Source organism: Hyaena hyaena, unplaced genomic scaffold (genome assembly GCF_003009895.1).
Source record: "Hyaena hyaena isolate Hyena2069 unplaced genomic scaffold, ASM300989v1 scaffold_190, whole genome shotgun sequence".
Classification (NCBI taxonomy): Eukaryota; Metazoa; Chordata; class Mammalia; order Carnivora; family Hyaenidae; genus Hyaena; species Hyaena hyaena.
The window spans coordinates 1,472,180-1,490,892 of NW_024080822.1; the positions used below are offsets into that span (position 1 = coordinate 1,472,180).

At 41.0% G+C, this 18,713-nt stretch overlaps 1 protein-coding gene across 3 annotated transcripts in view; it reads left to right on the top strand.

Moving 5' to 3' along the window:
* The window catches only part of FAT1 (FAT atypical cadherin 1), a 127,920-nt gene that overhangs the window by 46,893 nt on the left and 62,314 nt on the right, over nt 1-18,713 (top strand). For all 3 annotated transcript variants that reach the window (XM_039241195.1, XM_039241194.1, XM_039241196.1), the window contains exon 3: nt 5,553-5,867. In XM_039241195.1, the coding sequence (XP_039097126.1) occupies nt 5,553-5,867 (315 nt within the window). The remainder of the gene's footprint in view (nt 1-5,552; nt 5,868-18,713) is intronic.

Below are 18,713 nucleotides of genomic sequence, written 5' to 3' on the forward strand. Positions count from 1 at the left end.
CTTGGAAACCCTTCTCTACTCTAGGATCATTGACTTTAGCAACTAATAATGTACCCTGTACCCTTTTTTTAAAAAACTTATTTTTTAATGTTTTTTATTTATTTTTGAAACAGAGTTAACATGAGTGGGGGAGGGGCGACACACCCACAGAATCCAAAGGAGTCTCCAGGCTCTGAGCTGTCAGCACAGGGCCTGACATAGGGCTCAAACTCATAAACAGTGAGATCATGACCTGAGCCAAAGTCAGATGGTTAACTGACTGAGCTACCCAGGCATTGAACCTTGTACCCCTTGAAAAATCGGGCTTTGGAAAGATAGCATCAGTACCTGTCTAATTATTATACGTAGAAAATCATGTATCTTCTAGAAAGACATTTTGCTGAGAGCTGTATTTTCAGCCACATTGGCCAAGCTCTTTTTTCAACAATTACATTGTATTTTTTTCCCTTTCAGTCTAGTTGTTCCACTGTGTGCACATTTAAAGTCCGTTTCCATAGTGACATCTGGTGGTGGCTTTGCAATCCTAGAGAGTATGTTTGGAATGATAAATATTTTTACTTTAATAGCTACAGATTTCCGGCTTCTTTCAAATTTTTCAGCTTATTAACAACTTTCTTGAAAATGTCTTCATTGTATTCTTGAGGTTAGAAAGCCAGTCATTTATTGCTTCTGTCATGTTTCATTAAAGCAAGGGAATGATTCCTTGTAACATTGCTGAGTAGCTTGTCTAAACTTGTCTCTGTACTCAAAATATACATCTTAGAATCAGGAAGCAGCACCCCTACCTTGTCTACTGCTTCTTGTACCATAACCTCATGATGAGAAACATGTCATTCTCCTGTTGCCGTGCTCCCTGGCATTTTGTCTCAGAGCATCGATCTCATTGTCTGGCTGGAGAAAGTTCTGGGGAAAGCCCGGGCTACCGCTTCTGTCTTTCACAGCCTGGGCTTGCGGATCAGCAAGCTGCATGCTGGAAGCGGGAAAGGAAAAATTGGAGCAGAGATGGCAGAGGAAGCAGGGGAGAAGTTGGAAGACAGGCGGAAAGCCACAGTGGAAGAGAGCGTGTGTGTGGGCGTACACATGCGCCAGAGAAGTGCGGTACTGTTGGGATATGCATTAACGAGAAATGTCTGAACAGCTAGGGTTGAATGTTTAAGATTTTGTTTGTTACCTGGAGACTCGTTTCAGGAAAACGGAATTTATAAGCTAGGGCGCGAACAGTCGTTTTTGGAAGTTGGTTGGTAGAGGGTCATGGATAGAAGTAGGAGTGAGGTGGCGTTTCGAGGATGGACACAGTGGACTCGCTTCCAGTGCTGGCCGGGAGGCTTAGTTGTTGTTGACTGGTGTCAAAAGTACTCAAAGTCCTCAGAGTGAAATTTTGAAGATTTCTCTTTTGTGAACGAAGGTACTGCTGAAGTTACAGGAGAAATCCGTCTGTCCGTGCTGTCGGTGGCTACAGGAAGTACTTGGTAGAGAAGAATGACAGAGGGTACGAATATGGACACCATGACTGGAAGAGTGGATGCTGCTTGTGGTCAGACTTCCAGATAGAGGCCAAGACCCCTGTAAAAAATGATCACTTCTAATGAGCCCCCATGACCGAGGAGGTGCCTCATTCTGGATTCTAAACTCTGTACCAGTTTGGCTTCCTTCAACTTGGGCAAATCCTTTGAACTTTCTTTAAAAACAAGAGAGTAAAAACAAGGGAGTTGAATTGCTGGATTGCTAAGGAGTGCACAGTTGATAGCTGTGATTTTGAGATCGCCAAGACTAGATCTGCTCCTCTCCCTGTGTTCCTTACACTGCACCCAGCCGTTACTAGACCACTGATCTGCTCTCCCTAGATTCAAGACGGTGCTCTGTGCAGCGCTTCATGCCTACTTCAGAAGTTTCTGCCCGGGGCTGTATCTTGTGACTGAGCAGACAGATGAACAAGCAGAACATAAAATAATTTTGCATACGTATGGTCTTTTCCTACCTACTTTCTATGCTTTTAAAATAGTGCTTAGAATTACAGTCAGCAGTTAGATAGTACTTAGGCACTACAGCCTGAAATTCTGTGACCGAGCAGAATCCTTGAATCATCTCTCTTTTATTGTCGTTTGAGTGTGGGGGAGGACCCTCATTTAAGCAGTAGAAAACCTGTAGACTCTCCTCATGGCATCAGCCCCCCGTGGTTCTCAGTATCCTTGTTTCTTTGGAGCATGTGATCATTGGCAGTGCAGCCTCTGGAGAAGACCTGGGGTTCTTAAGTCCGTCTGTCTGATTGAGATCCTGCTTCCACCTCCTAACTGTTTCTTAGCCACGCTAAGCCTCGGACAAGTTCATTCTCTTTCTCATTTGTGAAGCTGAGATGAACATCATACAATTTGTGTCCTGTAAGTGATTTCATGCATGAAAAGCACCCAGTGAAGCCCTTTGTATACTTATATTGTAAACTGTATTATTGTAAATATAGTAAACTGACTGGAATTATTATGAATTTGAGCCTTTTGGTTAGAGGGGATAACTCAGCATGCACTCCTTCCTTTTTGACAATCAGAAATCCACTTTATTGTTATCTCTGAGCTGTATTAAATCATTTTGTTTTTTTACAAAAATGTAATGATTAAAATACATCAAAACATGAACATCTTAGCAGTCACTGTGTATGCTGTAAATTTATAGAGTTCTTGAATTCATGAAATAACACCTGAGCATCCCATTTATGCATATTTAATATTTTAATTGCTGGGGCACCTGGGTCGCTCAGTAGGATAAGCATCCAACTCTTTCTCTTGGCTCAGGACATGATCTGACTGTTCATAGGTTGGAACGCCGCACCAGAATGTGGGCTGATGGCATGGAGCCTGCTTGGGATTCTCTCTCTGCCTCTCTCTGCTCCTCCTCCTCTTGTGCAGGCATGCATGCACATGCACGCTTTCTCTTTTTCTCTCTCTCAGTTAAAAAAAAAATTTTATTGTTGACTATACTTTTGTCATACTAACCCTAAGACTGATGGCATTTTGTTGGCAGTGACTTCAGAGATTCACAGTGTTTGAACCCCAGCTCAGCCATTTACTTTACTATGACCCTGGGAAAGTTCCTCATCTCTTAATCTTAGTTTTTCATCTGTGGTATGGGGCTAAGAACACCACAAACGTAGTCAGGTTCGATGTAAAGACTAATGTAGTGCATGTAAGACAGCACAGTACCTGGCATATAGTAAACAGTGAACAAATTTGTGTCTGTAGTTATCATTGTTATTAAATGCCTACAGATCACATTTAGAGGGGCCCAATTTTACAAAGTGGATAGCCGTGTGAATTATTGAGTATTAGAACCAGAAAGAGGTAAATTACAAGTACCATGTACCTGTCATCTTGAAATTTGCTGATACTTTACCTGTCAAATGAATTGTTATATTTGCATGGCAGAATACAGGAGGAACATATGTACACTCATTTGTTAATATTTAGTCCTAGCTGAGAAAACATGTTATTCCCTGACTTCCTCTGCATTCCTTGATGAAAAAGAGAAACTGGAAAAGATTATTTTCCCTTGGTCATTAAGAGCGCTCTTCTTTCAGACTAAAAACAGGTAGAATTTTACTAATTTAGTGGACAGATTGAGTAAGCATAGACTGTGTTGGGACCAGACGAAAAGGAAAACATGTTGAATTTCCCTGACAGTTGTCTCTGTTGCACAGGGGGGCCACTTATCTCTTTCTCTCTCTTTTTCAGTTAATGTTTGTTTCCTTTTGAGGGTGACTAGGTGAGAGAGGGGCAGAGAGAGAGGGAGACAGAGAATCTGAAGCAGGCTCCCAGGCTCTGAGCTGTCAGCACAGAGCCTGATGTGGGGCTCAAACTCATGGACTACAAGATCATGACCTGAGCGAAAGTTGGGTGCTCAACGGACTGAGCCACCCAGGCACCCCTAGCTCCTTTTCATTTGAGAGTTGTGAGGCTTTGTTCATTATTTTTAGGAGTATTAGAGATCCATTTTGAGGGTTTGCTAAGAATTAATGAAACAATTGTAAATAATTATAATGCTTTCTGAATAGTGTTACTCATTTCATGATCATCTCTTTCACATTTTAACATTTGGTTAAATTCGGTATTTATAACACGTAAACCTTTTGGGAAGTGTTAGATACGATTATGTGACATTCACGATAAATCAGTTTTTCTGATATTATTTCAAATAAGTAAAGATTTAAATTTATGCAATGATAAAGTAAGAAATACAGATTTGTGTTTGGTTGAGATAAACACTTTCATTTCTGAGTACAGATCAGATTGACTTTTGTTATTTTTCTCATAGTATTTTGCATGAAATGGGAAACTTTAGTAATTCCAGAGTTGTAGGATTTCCAGAGTCCGTCCTGGAACCACAGTGTTAAAACCTTAAAAATAGCATTAGTTCAGAATGATATTAATGCACAAGAAAAACCTGCAAGGTTGTATTTGGGGAACGCCAAAGGAATAAAATGGTGGGATTTTCCTAAAAGAAATGGATGTTTCCACTTTATCATCGTCCTGAGAAATGGTTAATCCTGGGAGTAAGTAAGGTTTCAACTGGTTTCAACAGCTGGGCCAAAGCGTTATAGGCACTTTAACCCTCTTCTTTGTAATTACAGAACTCCTCTTTCACTAGCTGACTTAGTAAGAAACGTGTTCTAGTTTGGATCCCACTTGAGGGACTTTGGGCCAACTTCAGTTAAGGCATCTATTCATTTTTGTTCGTTCATTTGATAAATAATTACTGGCCCGTGGGGAAGGTGCAGGGTGTGCTGGCATTTAAGAAGGATGTGGCCTCTGCCCTTGTGTACCTTCTTACAGCAGGAGGATTTCTGTTTTTAGCCCCCTGGTCATCTTGCCATTTGCCTCAGGGGAGTAAAGAAACTAAAGGGTTTCTTTCAGTGCGCAGGAGACTTGAGCAAACCCTAATTCTGGATTTTGAAATACTGTACCTTGTTTTGTTGGCCACTGTAATGGGCAAGGGTTCCAAACTGAGACGTTGGAGAAGTTAGTACTGCTGCAGCTTCCTTCTCTCAACAGCAGTGGTCAGACGAATGCAGCCTGGGAAGCAGGGGGTGCTAGACTGTGGGGACCCTGAACTGGGCCACAGCTTTTTGATTTTGTCTCTGGGAACCTCTAGGCAAATCAGCAAGTCTCAACTGGTCATAAATTTCATCTTTGGAAACAGAGTATTGAGCCATTAGATGATCTCCCAGTGCCCACCTCACTGGGTGGTTTGGACACTTAACTGGTAACAGTATTTGTGAAGTGTTCCACCTAGTGCCCGAGGCCTACTACTGATTAGTGGCAAACACTTTCACAGCCTATACTGTTTGCCAAGCGCTGTTCTAATTGCTAACCTGTGTATTAGTTCATTTAACTATTTCCATTTTTTTAGGAAGGAACAGAGGCACGGAGAGGTTAGACACCTTGCCCGGGGTCCTGCAGCTCTGGTAACTCATAAGCCTTGCTAAGTGAGAGTTGTTGGTGAGGTTGACACTCTGTCAAAGTGGCAGTTTGTTGTTGTTGACATGTCATCTTCTTTCTCTATAGGTGTCATAGAGACCTCAGATGGACTTGACCGGGAGTCCACCTCCCATTACTGGCTAACAGTCTACGCAGCTGATCGGGGTGTCGTGCCCCTCTCATCGTTTATAGAGATCTACATAGAGGTTGAGGATGTCAATGACAATGCACCACAGACATCGGAGCCTGTTTATTACCCAGAAATCATAGAAAATTCTCCCAAGGATGTGTCTGTGGTCCAAGTAAAGGCATTTGATCCAGATTCTAGCTCTAATGACAAGCTGACATACAAAATTACAAGTGGAAATCCACAAGGATTTTTTTCAATACATCCGAAAACAGGTATGTGTTAATGGTATGATGTGAAAGGTTCATGCTTACACTTCTTGATATGGGGAAATTAAAAATTTTCTTAATTTACCACTTTTCTTTATTTTGGTAAATTGTTCCCTTTTTGAGTTATTCAAAATAAGGTTTTATTTCCTGATGAATATTTGAGTCCAAATATTGTGGGGGATTTTTGTTTTTTTTCCTCCCCCTTTGAAATTGCTCTTATAAAGCTATTTTATGACTTCCCATTAGTAGAATTTCACTTTCAGGTTAAAAAACAAAGAGTGTTTCAGCAATAGCTCCTAAATTATTGATATATCCTAAACTTCCTGCAAGTTGTGCTGCTGCCAAGTATTCCCATTTTCTGAACTCTGCTTTTTATGAAGAATTATCAGAGGAATTTGTTTTACAATTTAGTATTTTCTGTGTGGTTTTAGAATTTTTTCATAGAGCAGTGCTGTGTCTCTATAGGCGGTAGGGAATCAAGATTAAACACTTTTCACATTGGGAGCAGTTACTCTCCTGAACTGATAGATAAAGTTTCCTTTCTGTTTTCTCAGTGTCTGACCCCCTGCTTGCTCCTCAACTCCAGAATCCTTATCAACTTTTAGTCTTTGTTCTTTACAAATATGACAGCACCTCTACTTTTTTCTTAGTTTTTGCTTCCGTTTTGCATTATTTCACACAAAAAAGAGCTTCCACATAGCTATCGTTTGTGTTGCACTCTTGGATTTCTTGATCACCATTAAAACAGAATCACCATATGAATTCAGAGGACAGTTGATTTGTAGGAAACAAAACTTAGCAAACAGATCACTGGCCTTTGAACTCAGGGACATTTGAGTTGATATGCTACTTTAGGGCAGAATCTGATTAACAGAACATTCTGAAGGGGGAGATTGGCTGGAATGTACATATGTACCTCCCTCCTCTCTTTGCTAAATTTGTCTTTCTTAGTTTACGGAAGTTGGCTTATTCAGTCCCTGGGTTGTCTATTTGATACATTAAGGAAGTATAATAAACACAAATCAAAATTAAGGAGGTATTCTCTGCTTCCTTACCTGTCTTTGCTATCCCTTTTTTTGTACCATTCTTATTTCATGATGTTGTTTGTTAAATGAAAGCAGTTCTTTTTTTTTAATTTTTAAAAAATGTTCTTATTATTTATTTCTGAGAGGGAAAGAGACAGAGACAGAGTGCAGATGGGGAAAGGGCAGAGAGAGGGAGACACAAAATCCGAAGCAGGCTCCGAGCTGAGGTGCTGACAGCTCAGAGCCTGACACAGGGCTGGAGCCCACGAACTGTGAGATCATGACCTGAGCCAAAGTCAGATGCTTCACTGAATGAGCCACCCTGGCGCCCCAAAAGAAAGCCGTTCTTTAGGTGGAAAGAAGCATGAGGTCAGCCTCTGTGTACCGGAAGGACTGTACAGAGATAGCAGCTAGATCAGTGTGTATGTTTCATCTCTTAAAAAGCATGTTAAAAATGTTGGATGTTTTTAGGACTTTTATCATTCATAGAGTCTATCTTAATTGTTGAATATTAAACTTAAGTATAAGATTTATCTTGAATGTATGAGAATTAGTTTTGCTTGGATTAATTATGGTCTAGCTCTTTGGCTGAATTTTGTTGTGTCTCTGATAGAGAGTAAGAGTGAGGTCTGGACACTTAACAAAGCTAGTAATTGACTATTAAGAATGATTGAGCTGACAGAGCGTAACATCCATTCACGATAAAACCATTCTGCAAATTAGATCTAGAGGGAACATCCCTCAACATAATAAAGGCCTTGTTTGAAAAACCCACAACTAATATCATCCTTAATGGTGAAAAACTGAGAGCTTTTCCCCTAAGGTCAGGAATAAGACAAGGACGTCCACTTTCATCACTTTTATTCAACATAGTCCTGGAATTCCTGCCCTCAGCAATCAGACAACTAAAAGAAATCCAAATTAGGAAGAAGTAAAGCTCTCCTCTCCTTTGCAGATATGACATAATGCTATATATAGAAAACCCTAAAGACTCCACCAAAAAGCTGCTAGAACTGATAAATGAATTCAGTAAAGTCACAGGATACAAAATCCATGTACTGAAATCTGTTGAATTTATATACACCAATAATGAAGCTGCAGAAAAAGAAAGTAAGGAAACAATCCCATTTACAATTGCACCCAAAATAATAAGATACCTAGGGATAAATCTAACCAAAGAGGTGAAATACCTGTACTCTGCAACCTATAAAATGCTCATGAAGGAAACTGAACATGACATAATGAAATGGAAAGACATTCCATGCTCATGAATTAGAACAAATCGTGTTAAAATGTCTATGCTACCCAAAGCAGTCTACACATTTAATGGAACCCCTGTCAAAATACCAAGAACGTTTTTCACGGAACTAGAACAAACAATCCTTTTAAAATTTGTATGGAACCACAAAAGACCCCAAATAGCCAAAGCAGTCTTGAAAAAGAAAAACAAAATTGGAGGCACCACCATTCCAGACTTCAAGTTACATTACAAAACTTTAGTAATCAAAGTAGTAGTGTTTTGACAGTACAACAGTAACCATATAGGTGAATGGAACAGAATAGAAAACCTAGAAATAAAATCAGAACTCTATAGTCAGTTAATCTTCAACAAGGCAGGAAAGAATATCACTTACTTCTACCATACACAAAAATCATTTCAAAATGAATTAAAGATTTAAATGTGAGACCAGAAACCATAAAAATCCTAGAAGAGAACACAGACAGTAACCTCTTTGACATGGACTATAGCAATTCCTTTCTGAATATGTCTCCTGCAGCAAGGAAAACAAAAGCAAAAATAAACTATTGGGACTATATAAAAATAAAAATGTTCTGCACGGCAAAGGAAACAGTCAGTGAAACTAAAAGGCAACCTACAGAATGGGTGACTTTATTTGCAAATGACTGATCTGATAAAGGGCTAGTATCCAAAATACATACAGAACTGGTACAACTCAGTACCCCCAAAACAAAATAATCCAGTTAACAAAAGGAGAAGACATGAATAGACATTTCTCCAAAGAAGACCTCTAGATGGCCAATAGACATATGAAGAAATGCTCATCATTCATCATTAGGGAAATGTAAGTGAGAAGTACAGTGAGATAGCACCTCACACCTGTCAGAATGACTAGAATCAATAGCACAAGAAACAAAAAGTGTTGGCAAGGATGTGGAGAAAAAAGGAAACTTCTTGCATTGTTGTTTGGAATATAAACTGGCTCAGCCACTGTGGAAAATAGTATGGAGGTTCCTCAGAAAGTTAAAAATACAACCACCTGATGATCCAGCAATTGCACTACTGGGTATTTACCCCCAAAATACAAAAAACAAAAAACAAAACAAAAAAAAAAACCCAAACAAACACTAATTCACTAAAAATACAAGAACACTAGGTATACATGCACCCCTGTTTTTATTGCAGCATTATTTACAATAGCCAGATTCTGGAAGGTGCCCGGTTGCTCACTGAGATATGAATGGATGAAGAAATGGTATATACACACACACTAGAATATTATTCAGCTGTGATAAAGAACAAAACTTGCCATGTGTGACAACATGGGTGGAGCTAGAGAGTATCGTGATAATCAAAGTAAGTCAGACAAAGGCAAATACCATATGATCTCACTCATGTGGAATTTAAGTAACAAAATGAGCAAAGGAAAAAGAGAGAAACCAAAAAATAGACTCTTAACTATAGAGATCAAACTGATGGCTACCAGAGGAGGGGTGTGTGCAGAGTGGGTGAAGTGGTTAATGGGGATTAAAGAGTACATTTGACAAGATGAAAAAAAATAAAGACCAAAGAATAAGTAAATTAAAAAAGAATAACTAGCCATATACAAATTTAATCATAGAAGAGAGAAATGGGATCTCAGAGTTATTTTTTGGAAGCATCAGGGCATAGAGTGCAGGGCCCTGAGCCTATGGAAAAGGGCTGGTATTAAGAGATTATAAAAGAACATGAAGACTGGACTCAGCATCTCTAAATTATTCCTAGGAGGCTTGTTTTAGCAATATACTTCCCTTACTGCACAAGTAGTAACCCAGTTTAGCTTCATTTTTATGAAATATAATGGAAGAGAACTAGGCTAAAAAATTAGGAGGCACTATCAGATACAGAAGAAGAAAGATGAACAGTTTATAAACATTTCCTCAGAAGATCTCCTAGTCAAGAAACTTTGTGTGGTAGCAGGGAGTTCACAGACCTTGGGAGACAGAGATATCTAAAAGTTAAAGCCTTGTGATAATTCAGGCATAGAGCTCCCCCGATTTTAAAATTGTTTGCGAACTAAACTTTAAAATGTTTTCATTTTTCCTATGTCTCCTCTCCCTCTCCTAGATTAGGGCAAGTCCTTTATGAGGAGACGTGCCCACAGGCAAGCAGTGAACGTCCTTTAGACTCTCTGAGCCCGCACTGCAGGTCTGGGCAGAAAGTGTAGTTAAGGAGAAAGAAGAAGGAAACTTAAAGAAATGATGTGGGTCAGAGCTGCTGTGGGCGGCCTTGAAGCCTCCATTATCTCTGGGGGCCTCTGAAAGGAAGAGACCTCTGCCTGGTGCTATGTCTTGCCAAAATGTGGTTAGTGTGGCTTTGCCGCTTCCTCCTAACATGTCTGTGTTCTGACGGCTCTTAGGAGGGGATGTCTGCATAGACGAATTGGTGGTGCTGGGAGTCTGAGTCCCCTCTGGGAGTCGAACCCCTGACTCCCGAACCCCTGGGTGGGAAACACGCGTGTCCTTCCGGGACAGCGGGAGAAAATCTGTAAGGATTTCAAAGAGCTTTTACTTTTTTATGAATTGAAGACAGATAATAGTGGGGAATAACTGTAGTCGGTACCCAAGAGTGTTTTGTTGTGAAGTATATTACAATCTGTATGGTTAGTAAAGAAGTCTGACCACTTCATGAGTCACATAAAGTCTCTGAAGATCAAGAAATAACCGTATTTTAACTTGGGCATTATTAAAGATTAAAGACAGCCGTACAGAGCTTGAATCCAGATGATTCTGTTCCCCCAGCTCAGCAGAAAATTTGAGTATGGTCCTCAGGGCCCAAACTGCAATGCTTCAAAGTATACATCTTGCTCAAAACTTTGAAAGCAGACCTATTTTTAATGGGTAGGTCGGTATTATTGGAGGCCAGATTGTGAAAGCTGATGAAAGAGTCTCCTCGAAGAAAGTTCTCCTGATTTACCGACCATAACAACAGCTGGAGGCCCTAAATCATGTTCCTTAATAATTAATGGCTGAGTGAGGAAATCACTGGGCTGGAAGTCAAGAGATCTGGGCAGTAGTGAGGTGTTTTGTTGTTGTTGTTTGTTTTTTACCTCTAGGGTCGTGGGGAAAACTGGCTTCCTGGTCCTTTCTTGTCTTGTGATTAGTGTGATTTTTGCACGCCTGTTAAAGGATGTCCACCTGTGCAGAGCACTCAGTTATTTATGGGAGACATGCCACCATCTCTACCACTTGCATGTGCTGCATTTGCTCTGTTAACTGTGCATAAGATAATCAAGATTTTAGTGAATTGATGAAGGGTAAACACATTTGACAGAATAAAATGAATCTACTTGCTCCTTAGTGGTGAAGGTAAATTTTAGGACTCTGGTGATTATCAAAACGTCCGGCAGACTAGAGAATGCCCCAGTTCACTGCCATTCAGTCATTCGTTGTCACATCAGGTGTTTACTGAGCCTCTCCTCTGTATACAGCGCAGTAAGAGATGCTTTGAACATTGATGATCTGCATGGGTGCAGCGGCAGGGAGAGCCCTGTGGGAACAGGGTGGCGTTGCCATGGGTTCGGATAAACACCCCCGGGAGGTGAGAGATGCCTGATGTGGTGCGTGTAGTTGGGAGGAGGAGGCCCCTTGGGCAAGTCGCAGGGCTGATTTTGAAAGTCGTGAAAATGGACGGTCGCAGAAGAGGTAAGGGATGTTCGTCATGTTGGGGGACAGTTGGTGACTTGATGCGTATTAGCAGCCAGGAGATCAAGTTAGATGAGTGTGTGGGGGAATGACTACACTTGATGGGAAACCTTTGGTACCAGAATAAGGGTTAAAAGATCCTATTTATGTTATTTTTATAAATAATGACCTATTTTCAAGAATGTACATGGAATTCTTTGAACATTTTGTAGAAATAAAGGTCTGGTGACCTCGCTATGTCATTTTGGAGAGGAGGGAACCCTGGCTGTCGTGTTTGTTTCTCCCTCTGTAGGATGACAATTTTTTTTTTTTTTTTTTTTGAAAACCAAAAATCCTTCCAAGGACTGGAATTGATCATCTGAATTTGGGGCTCTAAATGGCAGGTTTGAATGAACATTTTTGAATGTTTTTATCTTCCAAAGGTTTTGTGCCTGATTGTTTGTGGCAGGAGCTGTTCCTGCCCCTCGGTTCGTTCTTTTTCAGGACGCATGAGCAGGTGAGATTTGGTCCGTTTTCTTTTTCTGCTATATGCTTGTTGACGCCGTGAATTTTTTTTTAATGTTTTATTTGTTTCTGAGAGAGAGAGAGAGTCAGCATGAGCAGGGGAGGGTCAGAGAGAGAGGGAGACACAGAATCTGAAACAGGCTCCAGGCTCTGAGCTGTCGGCACAGAGCCTGATGCGGGACTCGAACCCACGAAGCGTGACATCATGACCTGAGCTCAAGTTGGATGCTAACCGACTGAGTCACCCAGGCGCCCTGACACCATGAAATTTTTAACTTTTTTTGTTTGATTATGTCCAATATTAGGGTAAGCCTGTTTGTTTGTTTTTTTCCTCCCACCCATTCCCCACCTCTCTCTGGCAACTATCGGTTCTCTGTAATTAAAAGTCTTTGTTAAGTTTGCTTCTTTTAACATAAATCCTACAGTTGCTGAAGTGGGAGAGAGAAAACGAGCACAGAAGGTTAGATTATCTGAGCCTTGACAGCCCAGCTCCTGCAAACAGATGCGTCACGGCTCTGTCGATGGCCCGTCAAGGACGGAGAGGAACGGGAGCCCCAAACAATAGAGACCAGTGTGCACTTCACAGGTTTCATTATTTCCAGACTGAAACCACCCTAGCAAAGCATCTTTTTATTTAACATTATCAGTTTAACTTCTGGGGAGTGATGTGCTATTTTTATAGTTGGCAATAATTTTGAAGTGTTACTTTCATCCATGGGCATGTTATTTAGAAAAGACCATAGTTTTATCCTCTTATCTATATATTTGGTATTTTTAAGCTTTGGATGCAAACAGATATTGCTCTTTATTTTTAAAAAGCTATTGACGTATAACTGACCTTGCGTGAATTGCTCATAGTTAAAGTCAACAGTTTGAGAAGATTTAACTTAGCGATAGAACTGTGAAACCATTGCCACACTCAAGCAGTAAACAGGACCTTCCAGAATATTCCCGAGGGCTCTTCGTATCCCCACCGCACCCAGCCTCTCTGCCCGCTCCAGGCAGCCGCTCATCTGCGCAGCCGCTCATCTGCTTTTGGTCGCTGTGTATTCATTTGCATTTCCTAAAATTTAATGTAAATAGACTGCTAGAGTAGCTACTCTTTTCTTGGTAAAGCTTCTTGTAGTTGGCATGTTTACTTTGAGATTCATGCATGTTGTAGTGAGTACCAAAAGTATATTCCTTTTGTTTGTTTGTTTGTTTTTTGTTTTGAGAGAGAACGTGTATGGGCAGAGAGAAGGGGGAAAGAGAATCTTAAGCAGGCTCCCCAGTGGCAGCACGGAGCCTGACCTGGGGCTCAGTCTCAAGAACCAAGCAATCATAACCTGAGCTGAAACCAAGAGTTAGATATTTAACCAGCTGAGCCACGCAGAGGCCCCCAAAGTATATCCTTTTTATTGCTGAATAGTCTTTGCATAGGTAACTACAGCGTATCCAGCCACCTGTCCGTGGGCATCTGTGTTCTTGTTCTGTTCGGCTGTTACAGATAAAGCTACTGTGAACATTTGAGAATAAATCTTTGTGTGGCCAAGTACTTCCATTTCTCTTCACTTTTCACCTAGGGGTGAAAACTCTCTAGAAATGGTCTTGAGGCCGTAAGCTGGTGATATGTCAGTCTCGGCCCGTTGGTTTCCCATCTCAGGGGTGACTGTCTTCGCCTGATATCTGGTGTCCCGTAAACTGTTATTTCATTTTGTCTGTTTTGTCTGCTTGTGTCATGTTGGGGGTAAATCTGACCCCCTGGCGGGAAACAGAAGTTCTACTTTTGCTTTATAATTTAAAAAAAAAAAAAAAAAAAAAAAAAAAGTTTATTCAGGGACGCCTGGGTGGCTCAGTCGGTTGGGCATCCGACTTCAGCTCAGGTTAGGGTCTTGCAGTCATTGGGTTCCAGCTGCACATCGGGCTCTGTGCTGACAGCTCAGAGCCTGGAGCCTGATTCAGATTCTTTGTCTCCCCATCTCTCTCTGCCTCTCCCCCTCTCTCACTGTCTCACTCTCAAAACTAAGTAAGCATTAAAAAAATTTATAAAATAAGTAAATATATACATAAATGCTTATTCAATTTAGAACTGCCATAAACACATATCCTGTTAAAGCCTCATTGACTAAGTAGAATGAGTCTTCTTAACCAATTTTGTGTGTGGCTTTAAGGAGTAAAAATGGAGTTTCTAGGTTTATCATAAACAGAAGCATCCTGGGTATGTTTCTAGAGTTGGTAGAAATACAGGTCATTGTATACTTCTGTCCACAAAATGTGTCACCGTGTTGTACCTGATGCTCAGAATGGTGATCCTCAGGTTCTGGCTGGGCCCGCTAGTTATCACTATATACTGTTTAGAAAACCAGAAAGCAGGGGTGTGTGTGCGTGCATGCATGCCTCTGTGTGTATAATGTACTTCATAAATTATATTGCCTTTTATAAATAGGTAGTGTGTTCAGAGTCCAAAATGCCAAAGGTACAAAAAGATAACCCAGTAAAAAATTTTTTGTTCCTTTTCAGTTCCATAGACTATCCATTTTCTTTTTTTTTCTTTTCTTTTTTTAATGTTTTATTTCTGAGAGAAAGAGACACTGTGAGCAGGGAAGGGTCAGAGAGGGAGATACAGAATCTGAAGAAGGCTCCAGGCTCTGAACTGTCAGCACAGAGCCCGACGCAGGGCTTGAACCCACAAACCATGAGATCATGACCTAAGCCGAAGTGAGATGCTTAACCGCCTGAGCCACCCAGGCGCCCCTAGACCATCCATTTTCTTACTGAATATATTAACTATGTTTTATTTTCCGTATTCTTGATGCCCAGTCTCTGACCCGGGCAGAGACTGCACCTCTCAGGACGAGCCAGCTCTAAGGCATCGCAGGGTATCCACTTTTCGTATGCACACTAGCCAGTCCAGAACCTGTACTTGGAATCACTTGCTTTATGGAGCCACAGCCCATCCACCTGCCCCAGTCACCCCAGGTTCAGGTACCAGACAACCAGCGCAGCCCTCTCCGCTCGGGAGCCCGCTGAAATAACTCCGAACAGCCAGTCTCAACCTGCTTTTGCTGCTTTGCCTGTGTGCTGTGTAGAAACCACAACAGAATTGTCTTTCCCCTTCCCGCCCCCGCTTTCTCCTTGTTCTTTCCTCCTGGCCAGCCCGGTGTGGCCCTGGACACCCCCCCCCCCCCCCCGCGGTATGGTGTGGCATGGTGCGTCCCTTCCTCGTAGGAACTGTTAACAGTAAAAGTGGTCTCCTGTCCCGCTGGCTCCTCACCATACTTGAATAATAAAACTTAACATTTTGAAACACTTGGAGGCAAGTAGTGTTTGCAGTTTCTTTGCCTCGACAGGCAAGAAGACATATTATTTTTTTCCTCCTCTTTTTAAACAGGTGCCAGTACAGTACACGTAGTGATACTCATCTTTTTTTTTTATAACGGTATTAGATACTGTGCTTTAGGAAAATGACTTTATCGTGGACTTGCCACATTATTGTAGGAATAGATGCTCATATCTGTGTCAGTTTCAGCACCCTTCTTGCCAGACCACTGATTTATGCTGTCTAGTAAATGTATTATTTTTTATATCTTCTCATTTGTTGCTGTGTATCTTCCTGTTTGGGAACAAATATACTGCAAAAGAGTTTTTTATGGCTAAAAACAAATGCATCAGAAATGTTAAGTGAAAGTAGAGGCATCCTTTTTGAAAAACATGTGTGTATGTGATTTCTCTGTGTCTACATGTGCATCTTAAAAGGGTTTTAGGCTCTTTGACAGCTGTTGGATCTGTTTCCATCCACTTGGAATTTTAAATGGTTTAAAAATGATTTTGCGCCTTTCAGCTGTTTTCTTAGCTTTTCCTTCATCGATTCTGTAGAGTTAAAATTTCTCCTCTTTTGGTGGCTGATCTCTACTCATTATTGGATCTGGAGCACAGCGCACAGTTTGAATCTTGTAAACCCTGCTGGCTCGCTCTCTCTGGGCTGATTTCCATCAGGCTTTTTCATGCTTGTTACCTTTGAGAGTTGAGCTTGAAAAAGACCACCAAAGAGAAACCAGCAAACCATGGCTGCCCTTCTTCTGCTCCCCTTCTGTGTTGTCCTCTCGTCTTTCCTGTACCGCTCTTCCAGCCCGCCACCGTCCCTTGACCTCCCTTTTAGATCAGGCCTGAACAAACCTTTCATTAGGAGTCACAGGGCCAGTGACAAGCGCAGCTTATCATGTATTACGTGCCTTGTGCTTTATATATGACACGTGACCTCACATACTTAATCTTTACAAGAAACCCTGTGAGACGGCTAGACTGCAAACCAAGACTGCTGTCTTCCCCATCTGCCTTCTTCCCATTTTACACGACTTCAGATAATTACATGACTTCAGAGAGGTACAGGTCACCTGGGGGTCGGTGCCAGAAAGACACAGATTCCATAACTGCTGCTCCTGGAAGCACAGCCCCATGTTCACTTGGTGTCCCCTTGGGTTCGGGATGTAAATGTGGTTTGGGAGCCGGGTTTTCTGTGCCTTCTCAGTTTTTTGTATTGAGGAATTCCCATGTGACATAATGGTTATTCTTTAGGCTAATCTTCTATAATAACTCAGGCCAGGGGCAGCTGGGTGGCTCAGTTGGTTACACGACCGACTTTGGCTCACGTCATGATCTCATAGTTCATGGGTTCAAGCCCCGCATCCGGCTCTGAGCTGACAGTTCAGAGCCTGGAGCCTGCTTCAGATTCTGTTTCTCCCTCTCTCTGCCCCTCCCCCACTTGAGCATGCCCTCTCCCCCCCACCCCCCCCACCCCCCGGTCTCTCTTTCAAAAATAAACATTTTTAAAACTTTTATATCTTCAGGCCAAAAAGCATGAAGCTTCTAAATCACCTTAGATGTTTAAATGAAACTTTTGTTAACTTTTTTGGCTAATCTTTTATAATATCTTCAAGGGAAAAAGAACAAAGCTTCTAAATAACACTAGATGTTTAAACTTACTTTTCTATTAACCACATACTGCAAAGACCATTAAGCTTTTTCTGTAAAGGGCGAGGTAGTAATATTTTAGGCTTTGCAGGCCATACAGTCTCTGTCACAGCCACTCCGCTCTGTCACTGTAGACCGAAAGAAGCCATAGACGATATGGCAATGAATGAGCATGGCTGTGTTCCAATAAAACTTTATTTATCCCATTGAAATTTGAGTTTCATGTACTTTTCCTTTGTCACAATACAGTATTTGATTTTTTTAATCCAGTCTTTTAAGACTGTAAAAACCATTCTTAGCTTGCAAGTCATACAAAATCAGGTTGATGGTAGTTTTCTGGTCCCTGATATGTTGATGTATTTACTAGTTGGACTAAATTGTTGATTCATTTCTCAGGGGGTAGATTATTTGATATTCTTCGGATAAATAAAGAAAATTTTGCCTATAGCTGTAAGCAGTGAATGCTTGCAAAAGAGAATCTGTGTTTTGCTTCTTCAGGTCATTAAAATTATTTCTTGAAGAATGGTAGTTCAATATTCGTTATCAAGGTCAAAGCCTCAGATAAGGTTTAGCAAGTTGATGATAAACTATGAGATCTCTTCTACTTTGAGAAAAAAACTTCCTCATTAGGCAATAAAATATTTCCAAGTTTTGAGATTTCACACTTTTCTTTGTCCTGCTGTGTCCTGTTAAAAATATTTCAGAGCTTGAAATTCCAGCTCTCAGCGTCGGCTGTATGCATACTTACCACATCTTTGACCAGTTCCTCCATTTTTCCCCCATTCTCTCATTCCGAGTAAACTTATTCACACACAAAAGTACCAAATTAAAATTTATGCTTTGTAGAGGACAGCTTTATCTAGGGGCCTGTTTTTCATCCATTTGTTTACATGCAAGATGGACTGTTTAATGTAGAATTATTCTAAGTTCAGTATAAGACGTGTTATTTGATTGCAGATAGACTAGGTGGTATTTATGTACATGTAAATTATATGCATGTATACGCATGTGTGTGTGTTATTTTATGTGGAGTGATCCATGAACCATGGTGAAGAACTAAAGTTCTGTGACATCTACGTTTGCAGGTGCGCCGGGGGCTCATCCTGGCTCTAGTCCACTGTCACATTGTGACCACTTTTTTTTTTTTTAACTCAAAGTAAATGGCATTTTATTGTGGCTGGAACGGAGGCTGAACAAAGTGTAATAGGAAGTAGCTACGGCTGCAAACAACTTCCAGGGGTTTCCGGTAACATTCGCTAGCCACAAAGGAAGGAAGTAAAGGGCCGGTCACTTTATAATGGCAGGAATTCATTTAAGGCAGGGGGTGGGGGGCTGGGGGGGAAGTTTATCTATTTATGTGGACTTCTTTCAAAGATGTGTACATATTTTAAAGAAGAATCGTGGATTTTTATACCTGTTCCTCTGCTTTAAGTTTCCTAGTAAAATGTGT